This window comes from Palaemon carinicauda, chromosome 9 (assembly GCF_036898095.1).
Source record: "Palaemon carinicauda isolate YSFRI2023 chromosome 9, ASM3689809v2, whole genome shotgun sequence".
Taxonomy (NCBI): domain Eukaryota; kingdom Metazoa; phylum Arthropoda; class Malacostraca; order Decapoda; family Palaemonidae; genus Palaemon; species Palaemon carinicauda.
This window is the reverse complement of record NC_090733.1, coordinates 119,164,701-119,189,913: the sequence shown is the minus strand read 5'-3', so window position 1 is coordinate 119,189,913 and position 25,213 is coordinate 119,164,701. Positions and strand designations below refer to the sequence as shown.

The 25,213-nt window shown below is 35.0% G+C and overlaps 1 protein-coding gene across 2 annotated transcripts in view; it reads left to right on the top strand.

The window, feature by feature from the left end:
• The window catches only part of LOC137647104 (membrane progestin receptor gamma-like), a 61,595-nt gene extending 36,413 nt beyond the window's left edge, over positions 1 to 25,182 (top strand). For both annotated transcript variants that reach the window (XM_068380335.1, XM_068380334.1), the window contains exon 2: positions 20,462 to 25,182. In XM_068380335.1, coding sequence (XP_068236436.1) covers positions 20,679 to 21,827 — 1,149 coding nt within the window. In that variant the 5' untranslated portion in view covers positions 20,462 to 20,678 and the 3' untranslated portion in view covers positions 21,828 to 25,182. The remainder of the gene's footprint in view (positions 1 to 20,461) is intronic.
• The last annotated feature ends 31 nt before the right edge of the window (positions 25,183 to 25,213 follow it).

The window sequence follows — 25,213 nt, the reverse complement described above, 5'->3', positions numbered from 1 at the left end:
CCGCCGTTCGTAGAATCTCTTAAAAATTGGCATATATCGTTCCATTTGTTATATCCCCGTAACAACATCGTCTTCGTGAATATCACGTAACACTCCTGTGTTAGCATTACGACGGAAGAGCGGTTTGCAGTTTGTTTGCTTTGGCATCGTGTGAGGCTGCGGTGGGATCCTGCCAAGGTTCAGTGTCAGCTTCGGGTCAAGTGTTGAACCAGAAAGCGAGGCATTCATTTACCAACAGATGACGTCCGTGTCTCTCAGTTGCTACTTAGATAACGATCTAGTCGAAGCATTTAAGAGAAACTTAACAGCGGGCAACTTGAGCATTTACTATTCGCGGTACGTCCGCATGGAAAGATAAGGCGCTATAGATCTTCAGTTCCCACCAAAACTGGCGCCATATTTTCCTATTATACCAGCCTGTCCAGGAGACCGTCTGGCTGGAAGCAGCCGACTTGCTTAAGTTGCCTTCTCTCGGTGATTGTAGGCCTTTTATAACGTTGTACTGCCGCGTTGATCTTTCATTATTATTATTATTATTATTATTATAATTATTATTATTGAAATTTTTATTTCTGTAATTTTGTTCCGTAATCACCTGACGTTATTTCTATGGTTTACAAACACTAGCATTTCTTTTTAAATTACGACGTTATTAATTTTTCTGAGTAGGGGTGCCTTAACGTAGTGAAAGGGTTTGCGTATCGCCATGATTAGCAAAGCTGTTACTAGTCAGGGAAACCCATACTAAGTTGGTTTGCGTGAGCTATAAGACGAAAATCTCTCACCAATGCCAGTGGCTGGCATGTTATAAACTGGCTAAACCCCAGACAGATCGGTTTTGTACTTTTGTCCTACAATGGACTAGAAACGGCTGCATGTGTTGCTGTTGGGCGAGTAGCGGAAACACCACGAACAGCGAGGTCCTCTTATATTACCTCCGCCAACGAAATTGGAAGGAGGTTATGTTTTAACCCCCCCCCCTTTTGTGTGTGTTTGTGAACATCTTCCTGGCCACAATTTTAATCGTAGAGTAATTAAACTTGCAAGGATTAACTGTTTTGTAAAAACTGGAGATCTAGCAAAATGTCCAATTCACGTAATCAGCCATAAGTTTGGACATTAAACTTGGTTCATATTTGAGAGTATGAAAATACTCATTATTATTATTATTATTATTATTATTATTATTATTATTATTATTATTATTATTATTATTATTATTATTATTATTCTACAACCCTAGTTGGAAAAGCAGAATGCTATAAGCCCAGGGGCTCCAACAGGACCAGTGAGGAAAGGAAACAAGGAAAAAATAAATAGTTTAAGAATATTAAAATAAACATCTATATAAACTATAAAAACTTTTAACAAAGCAAGTGGAAGAGAAATTAGAATAGTGTGCCCGAGTGTACCCTCAAGCAAGAGAACTCTAACCCAAGATAGTGGAAGACCATGGTACAGAGGTTATGGCACTACCCCAGACTAGAGAACAATGGTTTGATTTTGAAGTGTCCTTCTCCTAGAAGAGATGCTTACCATAGCTTAAAGAGTCTCTTCTACCCTTACCAAGAGGAAAGTAGCCACTGAACAATTACAGTGCAGTTGTTAACCCCCTTGGTGAAGAAGAATCTTTTGGTAATCTCAGTGTTTTCAGGTGTATGAGGACAGAGGATAATCTGTAAAGAATATGCCAGACTATACGGTGTATGTGTAGGCAAAGGGAAAGTGAACCGTATCCAGAGAGAAGGATCCTATGTAGTACTGTCTGGCCAGTCAAAAGACCTCATAACACTCTTAACGGTAGTATCTCAACGGGTAGCTGGTGCCCTGGTCAAGCTACTACCTATAAAACGGTCAAGGTCTAAGATCAATTTCAAGGTCGAGCAAATATTCGAGAAATAAGCTGCCGCGGTGGAAGTCTGCGTTCTTGAGTGCCCCTCTAGATGGAAGTATATTAACACGTCATTGATATTGGTTATCATAATTTTCCTTTACGTCAATTGTAATATTGTTGAAATTTCTGAACAACAGTCCTGTTCATTTATGAAGGATAAGATCCATTTCATAAATACTAAATCTTGATGTATTGGTAAAAATACACTTTCATCCTTTAATTAGTTTTTTTTTCGTTTAACTCAATTTTGTTTTGGCATCATAATATCACAATACAAAAGATGATACTAGTTGAGGGTTGCAATTGCAAGAGTCGGCACCATTATCAATTGGTTATAAGGTCCTATAGGCTACCTATCTACAAAATATTATCAAAAGATTTTTCATTTCTAAACTGTTAGTTTTCTATGCCTAGCTGACATAATTTTAAACATTAACATTTGTATCCACGACCATTTTTTGCCAGTACCCCCCGCTTATTTCCACATCCAGAGCTTTGCAACGTCGAATATACCTTATATTCAATCTTCTTCTTCTTCTTCAAAGCAATTAGGACGCTTGATGACATTGAAGCTCATTCCTTATTTTCGTGGTCAGCATAACAATTTCCGCAGTTTGCTCTTCTCTCTCTCTCTCTCTCCTCTCTCTCTCTCTCTCTCTCTCTCTCTCTCTCTCTCTCTCTCTCTCTCTCTCTCTCCAATATGACTATATTTACTGCCCTTATCGTTAGAAGGATTATGGCTATATCTACTGCCCTTATCGTTAGAAGGATTAAAGTTGAATTATGATTTTACCATGAATAAACTCTGTGGAGGTTATTCTGCTCATTTACTTCCCAGGGCGTTAAACTAGGAGAATGTTGACTCTTCGCTTCCCGCCCAACAAATCCCAGTTTAATTAGGTTTGCCCATTATGAAACTACGAAGGATTTGCTTCTAGCTATTGGTGATATTGATCTATAAATGACAACCACACGACCGCTATAGACGAAACCGGCCAGTAGCCATACATAGTTCATATTTCCACCGGCGACTTAAACTTTACAGGAAGCTAAGTTAGTATACAGAAGCAATAACGTAAAGTTTGTTTGGCTAGTGGAAGGAGTCATGCTAAATACAGTACTAAGAGTGTCTAGAAAGAAATCTTAGTGTTTCAGATAAGGTAAAACCAGCGATATCGGCAGAAGAAACAAAACTCTTCAGATTTTTTCAGGCAAGTTGATAATCTAGACTTGCTCCTGGATTGTTGGAATACTACTATAGATACTCAACGCACTGGTTTTACGCACCCCCTTCCCCAAGGTTAGTAGACCTTGCCATTCACTACTATCCATCGTCGTGAACACCGGATGTACAGCAAAACCGTAACAATACACGTGACTCAGATTGACAAAAGGTCAAGTATAGGCACTATGTCTGTGAAACCGTGATTATTATATCTTTGGGAGGATGTTAAGTTTTTATTTTTTACATAAGAATTGAATATTGATTTTCTTATATCGTTATGCTTTTCAACACTGCATTCACCAACTTGTGTAGTCTTTCTATTGGAATGAATTACTTGACGGAACTGTGATTTTTTTCCCCTTAGTGTTCGATTCCAAAGCAAGTGTGAACGTTTCGGCAAATCTAATTGTATCAGTGCAGACTATAATTGTAGCAGCAATATAAAAAATAAGGGATGGTTTATGAAAATATGATAAGAATGGGAAAGGAAATTAAGGAGAGAGAGAGAGAGAGAGAGAGAGAGAGAGAGAGAGAGAGAGAGAGAGAGAGAGAGAGAGAGAGAGAGAGAGAGAGAGAGAGAGAATTTAAATTCTATTATTGGTATCATCGGGTTGGTTGAAGATTACCGCATCAATGCCATCCTGATTTGATGGCTTACATTTTGTGAGGGACTACAGTAAACTCCTCTCTCTCTCTCTCTCTCTCTCTCTCTCTCTCTCTCTCTCTCTCTCTCTCTCTCTCTCTCTCTCTCTCTGTAGAGAAGAGATTTCTTGGGTGTGAACGATTGCTTTCCTAACACTTCTTTAGTGACGCAATAATCTGCGTGCGGGTGATAAACTCGCTCCTTGAAGGTCACACAAGTGTTGCGTCCTTGGTGCGTACTTGCTAGCTTATTTGGGTTCCGCTCGACAACGCCTCGGGGTGTGAGGTTGTGGGGTGGGGTGGGGGGGGGGGGGGAAGAGACTCCTATTCTAAGTGGCAAACTACTTATTGAAAATGGCAAGTCGCAGCCATATTTAGCTTACATCCGTTCCTTACTTGACATAAAATACCCAGGATGATCTTTGTATTGTGTTTTCTTAAACGGCTAGGCCTACCACAAAAGCCAAAACGCTAGGTTTAGTCCAGCTTGATTAACTAGATTGTATTGCGCGTCTTCGACATTTCTTTTTTATAGGTAAGAGTCTTAACCGGTTTATAGCCTACTTCGTAGTAGAGTGAATGAAGTGTTAACTCACTTCCACTGTCGTTCGTGGTTGTCCCAACACTAGAAAATGGCCTCATTCATTTCTCGTCTTGATTAAGGCGTGTAGCCTCATTGAGATAAATGTGTATATAAAATGCATGAGGTAATCGAAAACTACAGAGGTACTGTATATGTGGAACTTATTATTATTATTATTATTATTATTATTATTATTATTATTATTTATTACATTAGCTTAGTTTGAACGAGTCGAAAGCAAGACACTTTTATATTTTTTTTCTTTTTTTTTATCATTCCTTTATATATAGCAACTAAATATGTCAAATTGAGTGGTTGTAACCTTGATTGTAAGGAAAATTTACAATGAAATTCTGTCATGCATTTTAAAAACACAGGAAACCAAACACTCGAAAGAACTGATAACCGTATACAGCACGTATTCGTGTCCTGTTCTGGTTATGAATCTTTATTGTAGTTTTCCTGCAGTTTCACTTTCCTACCATACTTCTACGGAAGCGATTTATGGGATAGGGTTGGATGGTTTGGGAGAGGAAGGGTGGAAAGACTTTTTTTTTCTTTATTTGGAAGTTAAAAGTGGGTGAACTATTTTAGCTGGAACGATCCTAGGCTAGACCTTCATCATGAGTTTCAACTTTCTTATGGTTGATTTGGAAACGGGTGCTTTGTCTCATTCTTCATTGTGATAGGCTGAACCTATAAATTTCTGGTCGAGCTATATGGGCTTCTGGGAGCGCACGTTTTAATTTTTATTTTCATCTATCCTAGGTAGTGGGTTTCCCATTCTTTCGGCCTCCTTATTAAATAAAGAATACTCCCAGTAAAGAGTTATTGCTTCTAGAATAGCCTTTAAAGCAAAGTTAATTGTATGTAAATCCATTGATAAGTAGATTCAGCTTGGCCCATGTTTCATGTTTTCCCTCGAAAGCAAAAGGATAATTACATTGAAGGATGACATTGTTGGCTTAGCCTCACATTTTTATATGAAAAATTATAATAATTGGAAAGGCGTCAATTTCTTTCACTTGTGAAGTTTAATATAAATTTACTCCTCAGTAGCTTACGCATTTATGAATTCATTCTTCTAATATTTCTGATTAGAGTAGAAAACTTTTATATTGTTTTTTATATCGATTATTATTATTATTATTATTATTATTATTATTATTATTAATGCTAAATATAAAGGGTGATTTCCACGCCTCTCTTATTATTATTATTATTATTATTAATAATAATAATAATAATAATAATAATAATGATAATAATAATAATGATAATAATAATAATGATAATGATAGTTAACAATAACAATAACAACAATAATTATTGATAATGAAAATACATATTAAATTTCGTGACATTTCTTTTGACAACAATTTTCCCATTCATGAAATTATATGAACAAGAATAAGGAGGAAAGAAAATAACTTCAGAAACTCAATTTCGGAATGAGATTATTATAAAAACTCAAATTTAAGAAATGAAGAGTATGTTCTCCCGAACAGGTTTCAGGTATCAGCTCTCTTGTGCGCTGAAGAAGACACGTGAAGAATATTGAATATATATTTGTGCTAGTAACACCGTGTAGGTGAAAGTCTACTCTTATCAAACAAGATCTCACAGGAAAGGTTCTTTAAGCTAACTTATTAAGTAAAACTCTTCCCTTTAGTGAAAACTTCGTGAGGGAAAGCTGTCACAAAATAATTCCAAGTAAATTGTTTTCGATAAACTTCAGTTCAAAAGTGGCTGTAAACTCTTTTAAATTGATATGTTTTGGGGGAGATGTTCTATTATTGGGCAAATCAGGGAATTTCGAATTGTACAAATAAATGAGAGGTAGAATTGATTGACTGTTTACTCTCGTGCTATCAACTTTCACCTATTGTGAATATGGAACTTGGCACGTTTGGTCATAAAATAGACCTTATGACAAATTGATCTCGACTAAAATTTCATTGTTTATGATTGCCCACCATAAAAAAATGTGTTCTGTTGAATGTTCGTTATTAAGGTACCCTGACACTTGCACGACTTTTTGCCACGAATTTGTCGTGGCAAGTCGTGACATTTTGTGGCACGAACTGGAAGATAAAAAAAAAAAAAAATTACCTCAGAATCACAGCTGACCTGTCCACATTGACACGAACTGGCACGACGAGTTCACGCATAGTTTGCGTACTTCCTGCATCGTCCCAACGAGTTCACGAACAGTTTGCGCATAGTTCACGACCCGGTCACGAAATTTTGTCTTGACCAAAATTATCGTCACGACATGCCACGATGTCACGACGGATTTAAGAACACTTCACGCCAGTTCACGACTCGAGTCGTGACAATGCGTGCCATAAATTCGTGCAAGTGTCAGCCTGGCTTTACACCGAGAATAAATCAAATATGTCTAAGTAATAAAATCTTAATGGCTGTATTTCTCCTGACTCCTTAATCTTATTATACGTAAACTATTTGCAAATAATAACTAAAACAGCTTTCATGCTAGTATGTACGGAACCTATACTGTAATCATTATATGTACAACTAGAAAAGCACCCTGAGAGTGCAGTCCTTTGCCACGGCAACTTATTTCTCGAAACCAGCTTGTCTTTCCATAATAAATTTAGACCTTATGTGTATTTGAAGTCTGTGTGACAACCATGCGAGCGAACTTGGGGTTAGAGTTAATTTTGTTGACATTTTGCTCGACCTTGACCTTGACCTTTGACCCTGGACTTTCAAAATTTAATCAAATCCATGTCTCAACACACCAAGTAATCCCTGAAAGTTTTACTACTCTGTGTAAACTTGTGGTCGGGAAGTTGTTCACAATTAAACAAACAAACAGTGGCGAAAGGATGAAGGCTTAATGCATACAGCAGGCCTATGCTTACACTCCACACATCTGATTCACATAATAGGCTCATTATGCTAGCACCCTATTGATGTCAAGACCAGTACCCAATATGGGAGAAGAGTGCAAAGACATCATCGAGAACTTTTAATATTGAATCACTTCCACGTCCAAACATAAAAAAATGAATCCCTGAATGTTTCACTATATGAGTAAAATTGTGGCAAGTAAGTTGTTCACAAACAGACAAACAAGTTCTAAAATATAACTTCCTCCCAACTTCGTTGGTGGGGGTAAAAATGCATTTAAAAATGCAAGATTATGTCTTCCCATATTGTGCACATTTGTTATTATTTTTTGTTTGTTTCTGATGACACGCACAAGACAACGATAAGAATAAAATGCTGCGTCTTTTAATTATCGACAATGTCGTTGATCTTGGCATTTCATCTTTGTTTTTCAATGCTCACGCACTTTTTCCCTCCATTAATAATAGGCACTTAGCCCAGGAGTAAGTGAGTGAAGGGTTCCTTCAGGGGGCAAGAATGAAAGAGTGGCAGTTACGACGTGTCCTTTCTTCCCTCTCACTAGAAGCATTGTATTCTTCTTCCTCTTGTTATTAATAAATTGAAGAGAGTTCGAGAGTAATGGTTATCAGGTGGGTGGAGTCAGTCCCCTTTTCTATTGGTGCTGATCGAGATTAGAGGGTTTGCATCTCTCTCTCTCTCTCTCTCTCTCTCTCTCTCTCTCTCTCTCTCTCTCTCTCTCTCTCTCTCTCCCCCTTTTTCTATTGGTGCTGATCGAGATTGGAGGGTTTGCATCTCTCTCTCTCTCTCTCTCTCTCTCTCTCTCTCTCTCTCTCTCTCTCTCTCTCTCTCTCTCTCTCAATTTTGTCTAGGTAGCCCAGTCCTAGAACTCCGTGCTTCCACAATCGATCACAGAGTTAGATATTGAGGTCCCCTATAATGGTCCTTCAGACCAGCCCACGTGATTTCATTCTTGTTAGTTGAAAATGTTTGTATGTAAGAGGAGGGGGGGGTGCGATGCTAGGCCCATGGTGGTAGGTAAATTGCAGAAAGAAATAGGCGAATATTAAATCTTGTCATATGCCATCACGATCAATATTGATATAAAATTCAAATAAATTTAGATACAGGAAATATGAAATCATAAAGTGGAATATTTATTCATCTGTATGATACACTCTTGACCATTCTCAAGGGTAATTCGTACATTGTACAAATCTCCATTTGAACTTGAATAATGTTGGTTTTTATCAGATTCAGAAACTGCTGAATTCGCCATTATCATAAAATTTGAAGTATTGGTTTTAAAACTGAATACAATTCAAAGTATGACTTATCATACAAGAGTCATCTAAACCTCTCCTGATGTAAGATTTAAAAAAATCTTACCACTCGAGTGGGATCCTTTTTAGTTTTAGACCCTCGCTTTGGTAGGGGCAATTTGGTATTGCATTTTAAAACTTTGAAATACAATAGACACTTCTTTTAGATTGCTTTTACTGGCACCCTGGCGATTCCTTTTAAATATATAATGTGGATAAAATTGAAATAAAATCCGAACTCTGAAAATTTGTTTTTGACAAAACCATAAGATTGAACATGGCATAATTCTCTCTCTCTCTCTCTCTCTCTCTCTCTCTCTCTCTCTCTCTCTCTCTCTCTCTCTCTCTCTCTCTCTCTCTCTATATATATATATATATATATGTTTCTAATTTCTTACACGTTTATTTAATGGTTACTTCAGAGAATGTCTTTTAATGTGTAGGCTAGGCTGCCTTCTCTTAAATCCAGTTCTTTGTATCGAGGTCAACAATCCCCTGATTATGCAGTTCAATGGCTCTTCTGTCGCCGAGTCTTACCAAAGCTTTGCTTGATATTATCTTTCAGTTGTCCCTTGGCTGTGTCAGTGTCGTTTTTTTTCTTGTTTCAGTATATGCGTGCGGATGTTAATGTTATCTTTTTTATCTAATTATGGAACGGTAGAACACTTATCCTATTGTAGTATCCTAGGGACGTTACCAGCGATAACAGTATTATTACCAGCCACTTTCTACAAGAGGCGTTTTACAATCTGTCAAAGATAAGCTACAGTTGTAAAGGTAATCATTTCCTACAGACTTAGAAAGATTTATACTGATTATTGGTTTATATCATAAGTTTTAAATAATTTTATTAATTCATTTTTTTAATCCTTGTAATCCTTCCTTATTTTTCATTCAGATATTATTGTATGAGAGTTGTGTAATTGGTTTTGGAAGTTAAGATACTAAATGTGAGAGTACCGGTATGGTTGATTCATTTGCTTTATATAGCGCTGAATGGCCTTTGATGCCTCAGTGCCTAGCTTAAGGCCTAAATTTTATAGTCAATTCAATTCTCAAGTCGAAGACCAAATATTTAACAAATAGCTTTTACATATTATGATTTTGCCGTGGTACTATTGTGTTATTTAGAATTGATGATAGTTTTCACCTTTTAAGGAGTCGCCAATCAAACTTAAAATTTGTGAGATAAACTTAGATGTGTACTCAGGATTTTCATTTGACGTGCTTGATTAGTTGAGAAAATTTGATATATATGTATATATATATATATATATATATATATATATATATATATATATAGTGTGTGTGTGTATGTGTATATATGTATATATGTATATATGTATATATATATATATATATATACATATATATATATACTTTATATATATATATATATAGAGAGAGAGAGAGAGAGAGAGAGAGAGAGAGAGAGAGAGAGAGAGAGAGAGAGAGAGAGAGAGAGAGAGAGAGAGAGAGAGAGAGAGTGTGTGTGTGTTCCTACTTGCAGTGTTTGGCTGTGACTGACTTGACCAAGTAAAGTGTTATAAAGAAATTATTTAAATCCTACGAAGTGAAAGGTCACGTATCAGGAAATATGGATGCAATTCTGTTATGTATATCATTATCGTCAGCTGTAACTAGTCCACTGCGAGACAATGCCCTTGGGCAAGTCCTTCCACACTCATAGTTATGGTCTTTCTAAGCCAGTCTGTACCTAAAAATTTCTCGCCTCGTCAAGCCATCGTCTTCTCTTCCTTCTTTGGTCGCTTTTGCAATCTCTGGGACCTACTCTGTTATTCTTATTGTCCATCTATTATCTGTCATTTTCATTAAATGACCTGCTCACGTCCATTTCTTTTTCTCGCTTGTTAGAATATAATTTACTCTAGTTTGCTCTCGTGTCCATGTTGCTCTTTTTTTTCTCTTGGGTATTCCCATCATGGTAGGTAGTAGGTTGACCAGGGCACCAGCCACCCGTTGAGATACTACCGCTAGAGAGCTGTTGAGTCCTTTGACTGGCCAGACACTACTACATTGGAACCTTCTTTCTGGTTACGACTTATTTTTGCTTTGCTTACACATCGAATAGTCTGGCCTACTCTTTACATATTCTCCTCTGTCCTGATACACCTGGTGACACTGAGAATAGAAAACAATTCTTCTTCGCTCAAGGGGTTACCTTCTGCACTAATTGTTCAGTGGCTACTTTCCTCTTGGTAGGGGTAGAAGAGACATTTCAGCTATGGTAAGTATCTTTTCTAGGAGAAGGACACTCCAAAATCAAACCAATGTTCTCTTAGTCTTGGGTATTACTATAGCCTCTGTACCATGATCTTCCACTGTCTTGAGGTAGAGTTCTCTTGCTTGAGGGTACACTCGGTATCATATTTATCTTCCTCTTGTGTTTTAAAGTTTCCATAGTTTAAATATGATAGATTTATTTTAATGTTTTTACTGTTCTTAAAATATTTTATTTTAATTGTTGAATGCTTCTCTTGTAGTTTATTTCATTTCCTCACTGGGCTATTTTCCCTGTTGGAGCCCTTGGGCTCATAGCATCCTGATTTTCCAACTAGGGTTGTAACTTTGATAGTCATAATCCAAATAATAATATTCTTCCAATTGCTTTTTGAGTTGTAACTAGCTTATACATTAAGGGCCTAGTAGGGCGCCAAGTTTTGATGCATAAGGTAGTACTAGTAGGATATTATGATTATTTTTTTTAGAGAAAGTGACATTTTAGTTTTCATCTTTTTTCTTTTTTTTTCATCAAAAGCTCTCCTCCCCACGCTTATCTTTCTTTAAATTATGGTCTCATGTCTTGGTGAAACACTCTGTCCAAAGCACTTATATTCATTGAATTAACGATTTCTAGAGGTTTGTCCATAACCTTTATTTGGTTTCTGCATTTTCATTGAACATATTAGTTATAGTCATATTCATTTCAGCCATGCATTTCTGCTATCTTCTGTCATCTTTTGCAATGCCTCCCATGATTGACCAAATAGAACTGTCATCTGCAAATCATAAGGTGTTAAGGTATTTATGTATATATAATTGTACTGGTAGGTGAATCGGAGAAGGGCGTTGAGTTTTAGTTGATTGTTTGGGGATCAGTGACGAAATGACGGTTGTCATGGTTCTTGAATGACACACACAGTTCAGCAGTATAATACAAGAAGCCAAGGTTCGAATGGTAGGATGTGGGGCAAGGGGGGAGGGGGGGGGGTTACAGAGGCCAGCTGTCTGTAGCTGATTTACTAGTAAACAGCAAAGGCTGTAGCTCATAAATATTGCATGCCTTAGGTAGAGCACGCAAGTCGTAGTTATGAAGGCACGGCACCACCTTCCAAACACTGCAAGGCTGGAAGCGTTCACTATTTAGTGTCTCATACATGGAATACTTTTCTTTTTTGATGTATTATTTCTCGATAAATGTTATTTTATTCTTTTCTAATTATATAATTTTCAATCCTTCCTGACGCATAGTTTACTTACGCAATGGTGCTGGTTATCATTTCTAGGTTTAAGCCATGGAATATTATTCATATGGTCCTGCATTGGGACCTGGGAGGTCATTCATCGCCTAGCAGTTACCGCTATGTTGCAATGGAGTTTATTAACTAGGTTGAAAAGGGGATAACCTTCGGTAATGCCTACAGTGCACCGTGTAAAATGCTGTGCCGGCACTAACGCGTAGTGGCGTTCATTGCTAGATTACACCTTAAAATTGTCTATACGTAGGAAGGTTCTATAAGCAACTACATTCATATAAAGATTATTTTACTATATAATTCATATTTTAAAGTATGCATTGAAATGGTTCAAAGTTAAATAAACGAAGTTAGTCCAGATTTGAATAATGTAGACGTTGCACCTTATAGGTATGTGTCTTCTATTACTAGGAGAGAGAGAGAGAGAGAGAGAGAGAGAGAGAGAGAGAGAGAGAGAGAGAGAGAGAGAGAGAGAGAGAGAGAGAGAGAGAGAGAGAGAGAGAGAGCTCGTGTATTTATAAGTGCAAATATTCACAAATATATAAGTAATGGCCCTGCCATTAGAATAAAAAAACGTGTATTGCTCTTAGTGTAATATTTATGAGTAATCTTTGCCTGTTCTCCAGCTACACGGGTCACCTGTTGCACAGCGATTTGCAACTTTGTAGAGTTGCGTGACATTTATGTCCGCAAAAATTCTGTAAAGGACAAGAATGCGAATAAGTGTTGAATCGTGCATCCATAGTTTTATAAGTGTGTGTATATATATATATATATATATATATATATATATATATATATATATATATATATATATATATATATATATATATTAGATAGATAGATAGACATGTGTAAGTAAAAGTATGCATGTGAGTATATGTATGTATGTGTGTATATGTATGTGTATATATATATATATATATATATATATATATATATTGTATATATATTGTATATATATATTATAATATATTGTATATATATATTATAATATATTGTATATATATGTATATATGTATATATATATATATATATATATATATATATATATATATATATATATATATATATATATTATTACTAGTAAAGCTACAACCCTAGTTGGGAAAGCGAGATGCTATAAGCCCAAGGGGTCCAAAAGGGAGAAATAGCCTAGTGAAGAAAGGAAATAAGGAAATAGATAAGCGCTGAGAAAAAATTAACAATAAATTATTCTAAAAACAGTAACATCAAAATAGATATGTTATATATAAACTATAAAAAGTCATATGTCAATCTGTTCAACATAAAAACATTTCCTGCAACTTTGAACTTTTGAAGTTCTACTGATTCAACTACCCGATTAGGAAGATCCTTCCACAACTTGGTCACAGCTGGAATAAAACTTCTAGAAAACTGTGTAGTATTGAGCCTTATGATGAAGAAGGCCTGACTATTAGAATTAACTGCATGCCTAGTATTACGAACAGGATGGAACTGTCCAGGAAGATACTATAATATATATATATATATATATATATATATATATATATATATATATATATATATATATATATATATATATATATACAGTATATATATATATATATATATATATATATATATATATATATATACAGTATATATATATATATATATATATATATATATATATATATATATATATATATATATATATATATATATATATTATATAAACCCAAGGGCTCCAACGGGCAACGGGGAAAATAGCCCAGTGAGAAAAGGAAACAAGGAAAAACTACAAGAGAAGTTTAAGAGCAATAACATTAAAATAAACTTGAAAATAACGAGGAAGAAAAACAAGATAGTGTTCCTGAGTGTACCCTGAAGCAAAAGATCTCTATCCCAAGACAGTGGAAGACCATGGTACAGAGGCTATGGCACTACCCAAGACTAGAGAAGAATTGTTTGATTTTGGAGTGTCCTTCTCCTAAAAGAGCTGCTTAATATAGTTAAAGAGTTTCTTCTACCCTTACCAAGAGAAAAGTAGCCACTGAACAATTACAGTGCAGTAGTTAACCCCTTGGGTGAAGTACAATTGTTCGGTATTTTCAGTGTTGTTAAGTGTATAAGGAAAGAGGTGGATGTGTAAAGAATGAGCCAGACTACCTTGTGTATGTGTCGCCAAAAATGAAAGAGCCGTAACCAGAGAGAGGTTAGTCAAATGACCCAATAACTAGCGGTATATATATATATATATATATATATATATATATATATATATAATATATATATATATATATATATATATATATATATATATACATAGATAGATAGATAGATGAAGCATGTTGGCTTTGTTGCACAACCCAGCCTTGAATAATGCTTGAAAACCGTATGAATCACTTTGAATGCAAGAATTCCAGGAGAAAGGGAGTCCTGAAAATTAAATTAATGGGACTAAACTTTATCTTTTGTCGAACTGAGTGCTCGTATGCATGGGTGAGCACCGGTCACACATGCATGCTCACATGTTTGTGTTTGTGCGTTTTACACACACGCATTATTATTATTATTATTATTATTATTATTATTATATATATATATATATATATATATATATATATATATATATATATATATATATATATATATATATATATATATAATTTTATCACAGGTTACTTTTAACAAATAAATCCATTTTATATTTCTTGTAGTTATGCCTATCTGAAGATGTGTTAGTTTAGAAGTTAATAAGTAATAAATCCCGAAACACACTGTATAATGTGTAAGGGTATCAAGTTTTACTTTCTTGTGTTTTGAAGTGTGAATGAAACCTAAGCAAGTAAGTTGTACTTGAATTTAATTATTTCCCTTTAGTAGTAAAATTAAATCTCTTACCTTTAACGCCTACATTCTTCTTCCGTAGATGAAAAATACTTTGAAAAGTATTATTTTAAGTAATCAGCCATGTTATGCATAACTTGTTGCTTTACAATATACCAGTGAAAATAACTTAAAATATGAATGAGTTCGAGGAAGTTATTGATTAAAACAGAAAGTTGCTATAAAAGAGAGGATGAGGGCTTTTGCGCCAAGGCAGTATTCGCCAGAAAGTCTCTTACTGAGGAAGCGATGATATCGGGAAAATTGCGCTGTGTACTCTCTTCTTTCACGTCGATGACTCTGCTCATTGTTAATTCATGCACAGTCAACAATGACGGTGGTATGCCATTGTCCCTTGCTATGCGGAACCTATCTAGTTAATGCGTAAGTATATATGAACATCGATAAAAAGAGGAGATTAGAACGGTTTTTGAAGATATGTCGCTATTTTTAATAGCTGTGCTAAATATTTGGTTAACAGATATCACACAAACTTAGTAGAATGCATATGGACATACGATACATCGGGAAAATTTGGTTGCCAACATATGAAAAATGAGGTTGCATTATAGTTTTTCAGACACCTTTGTTTTATTTTTAAGGTGTGATTGATGTCATACCTTTTTGGGTGCTACTATAGCGTGAGGTCTACCACACTATAGCGTGAGATCTACCTCCCGTTAGCACTATAGCGTGAGGTCTACTGCTGAGTTATTCGTCCCTCATAGATAAAACACATTTCATACATTTGTTTAAGCAATAAACACTTCATTTAAACATATCTTAGAAATGACTTAAATAGATCATTGGATTTCTAATTACATTAAAAAAAGGAATTAAGGTAAAAATAAACATGTTATCATATATTTCCAAACATTTATTCTAGCGATACACTTCGTACATCAAACATGTTATCATATATTTCCATACATTTATTCTAGCGATACACTCTTCGTACTTCAAACAGGTTATCACATTTCCATACATTTATTCTAGCAATACACTCTTCGTACATCAAACAGGTTAATCTAGCGATACACACTTCGTACATCTTCTAAGAATGATACAAATAGATCATTGGAATTTTTTCTTATCACCTTCCAGCAAAAATGATCAAGATGAGACTGGAACAGCTGACGACCAACACCTCGCATTCTCTTCAGAATCATCGTTTTAGTGTCCAACCACGATCGCTTAATTGATATCTCTTTTAGGCCGAGGGAAAAACTGATTTAGGAGCTCCATTTGCTTCCTTTTATATGGACAAGTCACGTTTTTGATGGATTTGGGCAGTTCACATGTTCGATGGTTAGGTGTGGGCCTCTGGGACGCTGGTAACGTGGTAGACCTCACCCTCCACCTGGGTAGGCGACATAGGGCGGTAGACCTCACGCTATAGTAGCACCCCTTTTTGGGTCGCAATTACAGGATTATTGGTCCCATTTAAAATATGGAAACAACACTCAAGAATGCATCAAAACAAGAGTTAGCCATTAATACCAGAGCATGTAAAAGACAAAAACTAGACATTGAAATACCCGGAGTTTTGACAAACTTTTAAGTTGACATGGTTACGCTATCATTACTTTCAATATATTTCAATAGAATTTGTTCTTTTCTCAGTGAAGTTGCCGTTTTCTACACCACCTTCACATCTTTTTATTGATTTCACGAACTTATAAAATCTGCATTACCTGATGTTTCGTGCTGTTAGCGTGTTTTGACAATTTCCAAAATATACGAAATTTTACGCCAGTATTCTCACCCTCATTATGAATTATTTGTCACATTTTGTGAAGTAGATTTCAGTTGTCCAACGCTTGTTTAGGAAGTTAATGATTTGCGGATTTGGTGTATGCTATTGGGACCCTATGACCTTGCAATGGGGCAAGAGACCCCTCCACCAGTTGCATAAATGCAACTGGTGGGGGTATTATTCGTCGTGTTACTACTTTGATAGAACAAATTCTATAATGCTGAGTATATTTATTCCCTACTCAAATTGTACATTCATAAATACCCTGTCCATTGTAATGGCAATTATTCCCTATATATTATTTTTACGTTCAACCTTGCAAACTATTCTCACTATATAAAACACTTGCTTTTGGAAACTCCTGCTGTAGTTTATATTTTCCCATCCTTCCAACACAGAGCGCTTTTTTATTTATTTCTCTCTGTCTACTGTTGCTTTATTAAGACATCACAGCTACTGTTATATCTGCTATACATATATGAAGCCCTATTCATGGTCTTAATGCACTGTGAAGAATCTTTTATAAGGGATTTTGAAATACCAAAGCATTAATTAGTGTAGCGTAGGGCTGTTAACCAGGCTTTTTAAACTCATGTTAATGAGTGCAATAGTTAAACTGTAAAGTCTTCTATTTTTACTTATATTCATTGATGTTCCTGTCTTAATGTCTATGCCATTAGTGACCCTCAATATATCCACAGCTATTGTCTCTATGTAGTTAATCCATAATCACATTATCAACTTTTAATCTTGAGATCATGACAGGATACAGGTTCTGCAATTTTGACGTGGTCTTAAAAGCATGAAACTGCATCAAATACATTGTTTCTATTTATATTGTCAGCATCCAGGTGCACTTGCTGTACAGTATTGTCCTTACTATTTGAGATGTTTTTATTTAATTTTTAAGAGGACTAATTTGAAGGCAATTAATTTAGAGATACTCTTCTATATTAAATTTGTTTTCAAAAGCCTGTTTGTTTTATTTTTTTATTTTTTAATTCCAGCCGAGTTATTAACATTTAAACAATTTAAGTAGAGTAAAGTGGTAGGTATGTGGAATCGAGAGAATTTATTTAAAATTTTCCTAATTTGTATAAAAACAATTTGAAGGGTTCAAGTGTGGTGTAAATCTGGTTGACAAGACTTGAAAGCATTGTGGAAATAGTGTGGTCCCCTTTGTACTGTACTATTTTGAGGCTTTTACAAGACAAGTTGAGGAAGGGATTTATAGATTTTCATTGCCCATGTTTAAAAACAAAAAATTGGGAGGAGAGGAGCACCATGTGATGAAAAAAATTACCCCTTTGAATAGGTAAAAAATTATTTTAGATTCTGGATGCAGTGAATTGTGAAGCTGATAATTAAATCATTTAGAGAGTATCAGGTGCATGGATGAAGTGGAAAATGCACTAGGCTACTGGTAATTGGTAAAGAAGAGCAAGGCTTGTTTTTGTAGTACAAAGACATAGCCACTTGAGAAAATATATGCAGTTTTGATCAGAAGTGACTTCTAAATGTTAAGGATTGTAGCATGCTTTGGAATATCATGTTACAGATTAGGAAATTACTTTACTGAGAGGTATGTATTAGCTAAAAAGTAAATTGAGATGGTATTAAGGTTTGATGAAAAGTAGAAGTACCAGTAGCTGGAAATCGATATACTGTATGAGAAGGCAATGATGGCCATAGAAATTGCATATATTATGATTCAAATTACAAGAGTGAAGAATTTCCACTAAAATTCAAGATAGAAAATAGTATTGCTTCTTTGAAGAGAGACTTAAACTATGGTAAGCAGCTCTTCTAGGAGAAGGGCACTCCAAAATCAAATCATTGATCTCTAATCTTGGGTAGTGCCATAGCCTCTGTACCATTGTCTTCCACTGTCTCTTGGGTTAGAGTTCTCTTGCTTGAGGGTACACTCGGGCACACTATTCTATCTAATTGCTCTTCCTATGTAGGAAATATTTATTTTAATGTTACTGTTGTTGAAATATCTTATTTTTCCTTTCCTCACTGGGCTATTTTCCCTGTTGGGGCTTTTCCAACTAGGGTTGTAGATTAGCAAGTAATAATAATAATAATCCTATAATACTGTATAGAGGGAAAATTTGACATAAAAATTACTTGATGAATTGGGGCATGATAGTGTACCCCCTATTTATAGCACAAAATTTATAGGAATATAAAATAATATTTGGAATGGAAAATTTTTATAAAGTAAGTTTTAAGGAAGTTTAGGGTTGTGGTGGCCTATGTGGTAACGTTCCTGACTGGGGATTGCCATTACGCAGAGTGGTTCCCTGACCTCCTGCCTCTTTTAGTAGATCTTCCGAGAGAACTACCTCCACGACCCGATTTACTCAAACCACACGCGAACATCTTTCACAAGACTGTTCCGTCTCTATAGCTTCACCCCCCCAACTAACATCATTATCTATAGCTTCACCCCCCCAACTAACATCATTATCTGTTAGTTCGGGGAGAATTGAAAGGAGGGTTACTAAAAACACCGTCTCCGCTTGGATTCACAAGGTCATGTACTGTGCTTGGAATCCTGACTCTCCTCCAGCTCGAAAACCTGGAGCTCATGATAGGTTAATCATTATGTCCTTGGTATTTAAAAGTAACCTCTCAGTGTTGCAAGTTTTACAGGCGGCTGTGTCGAACCGTCAGATGACTTTCACTGCCCACTATCTACAATATCTAACCCACAGGAGACCGATCCTGTGGTGGCTGCACTATAAGTGGTTAAAAAATACCTTGAGCTCTTTGTTGGACAAGTAGCAGTTGGTTGAAAGTCTTGGTTACTCGTGTTAAGTCTGGGATAAATGAATGTATGACTGGCTTTTATCCTTTCTTCATCTTTCCTTCTCTTAGGGTACAGTGCTATGGGTCCCTCTGTAAGCTGGCTTGAACCTCTGCAGGAAATAACCATTTCCCTTGTGTAACCTAGTATAGTTTGTACTGATATACTTGTACACATCCCCAAAGCTTCCTGTGAGGTAGACATTGGGAAACTTCTAATATTTATTTGTAAGATTCCTATTTAAACTTGGAACATTCTTACCTAGACGTTCATGTGCTATATCTCACAGCCAGTATTGCTCAGGCTGCTATCATTCTCAATTTGTATTGATAAGTGAAGTGGCAAGGTTTTCCTAGATTACAGTCTAATACTGTACTAGGCAAAACCCGGGTCAGTGACTATGCCAGTAGTCGGATGTAAGTGATTCAAATAAATAACGTAGGGTATGTTAGTGTCGAAATATTTGAGAAATTCAGAGACAATTTGAATTTTTCCCTAATACAAAACCTGGAGTTATGTAAAATTGTCCTGCCATCACCTGTTCCCCGTTAATTCCTGCCTGCACTTGAAAAAGTACTGTGTAGGGTCGCCACCTCACACTAAAAGTTTAATTGGCTACCTTCCAGCTATGCTGAAAGAATATCCAAATAAATAACTTCAGGTTTGTATTAGTTAGGGAAAAATACAAATCATCTCAGAATTTGTCATTTTTATGGTAACTTTATTTCAAGTGGGGTTTTAAACTAATGTCTTGGGTGGTCTTTAAGAAGATCCCCTGAAAGACTGCTGATGTAATTTGGGGTTGATGGTATAATTTTTGTGCGAATTCTTGCCTCTAAAAAGCATACCTAATCTGAATATTTTCCCTTTAGAAGGTGACTAATTTTCCATGCAAATAAAAAAAAATAGAATAATGCCAGAAACTTTTGCTGTATTAGAAGGAAATATTTATAGATCATTTTTTTTTTTGTCTTATCTTTCAATATTTTTCTTTCTATTTCAGATGTGAGAAAAACCTGACCTATGCAACCAGCCATCACCCAAATCGTACGAGACACTTCTACATGAAGATTTTGATTAGGTTGTAGTAATGCTGTTTGTATCTGCCAGTCACCGTTACCAGTGAATATAAGTCTCCATTGGTGGGTGTGCACAATACATTGCATTATTCTACGGATATATTCATTAGTTCTGTAATTTGTAAAAAAAAAAAAGAAAAAATGTTTTCTGGTATTGGATATATAACTGGCCGTCTGAGGGAAGCCAAGAAGCTGACAGAAGGTAGGCTCAAGGAAGCTGGACGTCTGATGGAGATGAGTCACTTGCCTGTGAAAAGAGTGGATGAAGTTTCTGAAACCTTACGAGAACCTGGGATTATCACTGGGTATAGAAATGAGAACTGCTCTGTATTGCAAGCAATGGTTTCCCTTTTTAATTACAACAATGAAACTGTCAATTTCTGGACTCATTTTTTTGCCTTTTTGTATTTCTTATGGTTACTTATATCCTTTTCCACCATCATGCCTCTTTTTGATGATGAATATTATTATCCTTTGACATGTTACTTGTTTGCTTCCTGTGCTTATCCACTTATGAGTTGTTTGGCTCATGCCTTTTCTTGTCTGTCCTTGACAGCATTGCATATTTGCTACTTCATTGATTATGCAGCTATCTCGATGTATACATGGTCTGTTGCTGTAATATATTATTTCTATTCTTTCCCTATGCATTTGATGGGAACTTGGTATTCACAGGTCTTCCTTCCAGTAGCTGTACTGAACTCTCTCCTTGCAACATTCTGTGCCTCCTCATCCCGTTTCTTTAAGACATCTGGAATCCAAAAGGTTTTAAGAATTGTTGCATTTGTTTTGCCATTTGTGTGGGATTCAGCCCCATTAATAATCAGGTTATACAACTGTGATTATGAAAATGATTCTTGTGCTGATTCAGGTATTTATCACATTCACCAGTTTTTGTGTGTGGGCGTTGCTTTCTTTTTCTACGGATCACACCTTCCAGAACGTATTGCACCCGGTTGCTTTGATTATGTCGGGCATTCACATAACTTACTTCATGTTTTCAGTATTCTAGCTACTAATGAACAAATGCGTGCCATAATTATTGATCTGCAGCTACAGCAGGACAAATTGCAGAATCTGCAGTGGATGCCTACTAGTACATGGTCAACTATAGCTTCACCATTAGTGTTCCTCTTGAACATTTTGCTTGTATTAATTCTAGCTTATTCCTTATTCAATCACAGACACTGTTGTAAACAGCCAAGCATCAACTGTGTATCTCGGTCAATTATGCCTAAATCTACTGTTCAAGTAAAGACAGATGGCATTGAGGCAAAGAAAAACAAATGACAAGGTCCAAAATACTTGCCGTTTTGTAATCTTGGTAAATGCTACAAAATGCCTTATATTTAAAGTAAGGTGTAACAACAGGCACAAGTAAAATCTATTCTGTACAATATTGTATTAAACTTCCTGGTGCTGCCAGATAAATTCCATATTTACAGGTTCCTGCAAGGAGCTTCTGCTCCTTGATTTTATTAGCACGTAATCAATATAAATTGTGCCTTACAATTACAACTGATCTTTTTCTTGATCATATTTTGTGAACAAGTTATTTTTTCCCAGTCTACAGCTACTTGCACAAAACCCATTCATTCTTGGGGAATTTCATCGACTTACATAAATTTTTTTTTTATTAGTGCATATGCTAAAGTATCCTGTGTCAAACATTGGATTTTGTTGTTTGTGAGCTTCCTGCACATGGTAGGTTTTATGAGGCCAATTGTTTGTGCAAGGAGAGTATACACCAAAAATATTATACTTATTTCTATTATAATCATTTAATTTTATTAATCTCTGCCACTAACCATTCCTTGATATTTCAGATTAAACATGATTAGGATGGGTATGTGTTATATGCTTTAATTTCTCACCTCTGGGATCAATCATCTTTTAGGATAAAGAGAATTAGTCTAGTCTTTTTAAGTCGCATACGCATGGAAGCCCAAATCCAAGTACAGTATTAGTTCCCTCTATATACCTTGAGAATGTAATTTGCAAGTACAGTAATGCAATGTCAGTGTTGTACAGAAAACTAGTAGGATATGGTATAGCTTTTATATAAAATGTCCATTCCTTTTTGGCAGTTATGTTTATTTCATAAATTGTGATTCTCTATGAAGGGCTCGATAAGGAAATTGTAATAGGGTCTGGCTATTGTTCTCTTTACCGTCGAGGGTTGAGCACCTATTTTCAGGTACAGTACAATAAGTACATATTCCACACACTGTTTTGGGGTATATGTAAGGAAAGCAAAACTGTTATGTAAAATATGTATCTCATTTTTGGGAAGTACTACTTTCACAAAGGTGTGAGAAGTGACATTGCTTTGAATCTCAACATCTTTCATTTCTTTCAAGACAAAGTATCAATTTTTTCCTTAAATACAAAATAATGAATATACAGAAGTGGAAAGGAAGGTTTTTATTTTGATTAATTGCTTTCCCCTGGAAATAATTAAATTGAAATGATTTTAGAATTTTCTTATTGATGTAACATTAAATATTTTGTCTCATAACTAAATATTGAATGCAAGTAATCTACACTGCCAAAAAGGTAATCTGATATTCAGCATTATAAATGCTTATTTACATTCCTTACTTTGTTGATTTAGACAAAAGAAAAAAATTCAGCATGATGAAAATTTTAGGGATGGTACAATATATTCACATTTTGGCTAGATCCATCCCTTGTACAAAAAGTGTTAAAAAAAAAAAAAAGACGATATATCAAGTGGCAATGCTGTATGTTAGAGTAAGAAAAGAAATCATGTAATGCATATTCTCTGTACTTGTATATTGGTTTCAAAGGATTAATTATAAAATTTTACACTTATTGTCTTAAGTTGAATTAGTGTAAAATTTTGATGGATTGGCTAATATTAATCAAAGGTTAGGTATAAACTGCGTTGACTTGTTTTCCTGTAAATTAGTTTTTGGCCCTGGATATTTTTATATTTGAGCCAGTGATTTTAGTTTCTTAGCATTACAAATAAATGGATATTTTCTGTCTGTATGAAATGCAGATGGTTATTATTTAAATTTGGATAGATGAAATCTATATGGTTTGGTAATTTACCAAAGTTTTAGGTATAACCTACATTAGTAAGTCCTGTAAATATTTTGGCACAATTTTATTTTTATTACATTTAGATATGAAGCAGTAAAGGTTACCAGTGTTTTCTGAGGCTTTGTATAATGAAATGGCATTGGAACATTTGAGATGAAAACTAGTATGAAATCATGAGTTGATTTCCCAAAAGTGGTTTTTGTTTAGAAGGCATTTTGAATTCAAGATGATTTTTGCAAAATTGAGATTTATCTGTTGTCTTTTTTTAGGAAAATATTGATTCAAATTTTTTTCACATGGCATGAAGTGGATTTTATAACAATATATATTAAGGTATTATTCATATTCTTGGCAATTGAAGGTTGAGAAATTCGATATTGAGTTTAAACAATTTAGTTGTACCAATTAAGGAAACAATATAGTCATGATGAACTTTCCTACGTTAGATGTTTACCTTGTTACTTCACACACATGGAAAATGTTCATGATTCATGACTAAAAGAGCCATCTAAATTGTCAAGTAGAGTATTCAGTTGAAAAATCTTTTCATGCTTACAAAACAGTTATTTAAATAAATTGCCCAATATGCAAATAAATCAGTTTTGTCTAAACCAACAAAGATGCCATTAACAATTTTTCTGTGATTTTTTTTTCTTCATTTTTATTAATTTTACCAATATTTTATTTTACAATGGTCCAAACCAATATCCTGTATAACTGCATACATTTATTTCATAGCTAAGACAATGTCAGTTTTAAAGCATTACTATTTTTATCTTCTTGAGCTGTATATAATTTTATATTTCAGTATCTACAGAAGCCTTGTATTTTTTTTTAATTTCTCATGCAGTGAACTCTATAAGCAAAGAGGTTCAAAATTCCTTCAGCCAGATTCCTATGTTCATCCCAATTCATGAAATGTGCATAAAGCAAGGGCCAATTAGGCATGTTTGTACATAATCCACATTGTAACTGTTATTCCTATTGAAACTGGCAACACAAGGGTTATAAGTAAATTTTCTTATAGTGCTGCAATTTTGAAAATTAATTTGGGAACTGTAATATTGCAGTTATATTTTATATTTCATCCAGAAGTAATGATGGTTTAATTCTTCATCATATTCCATACTTACAGTAACCATTGGAATGTTTCTCAGAGATTGTGGACCTATTACTTTTAATTGGTAATCTTTTAAAGGCATTGATGAGTAGGAGAGAACTAGTTTTATGTCTGACAGGTACTAGAACATATTCTTGAAGACATGTGATTTCAGATGCCATTATATAACTGTAATGCTTATCTTAACACATTCCAATGGTTTATCTAGTCACTTCAGGTGAATAGTTATGTATTGCCATGGGCATTTCTATTTACATGTGTATATACAGTACTATGGAGATGTGTTGCTCGTAACCAAATATTTTATGAGTTGGTATTATATACTGTATTAATGATATTGAGTATTAGTTTAATAATGAATTGGCAATAAACATGCCATAGAAAGTACATTAATTAGAAAACCATGTATCTAAACACAAAACAACTGTCATGGAAGTGTGATTTTTATAACATGTATTAAGGGGGCACCACTTAACGTGTAAAACAA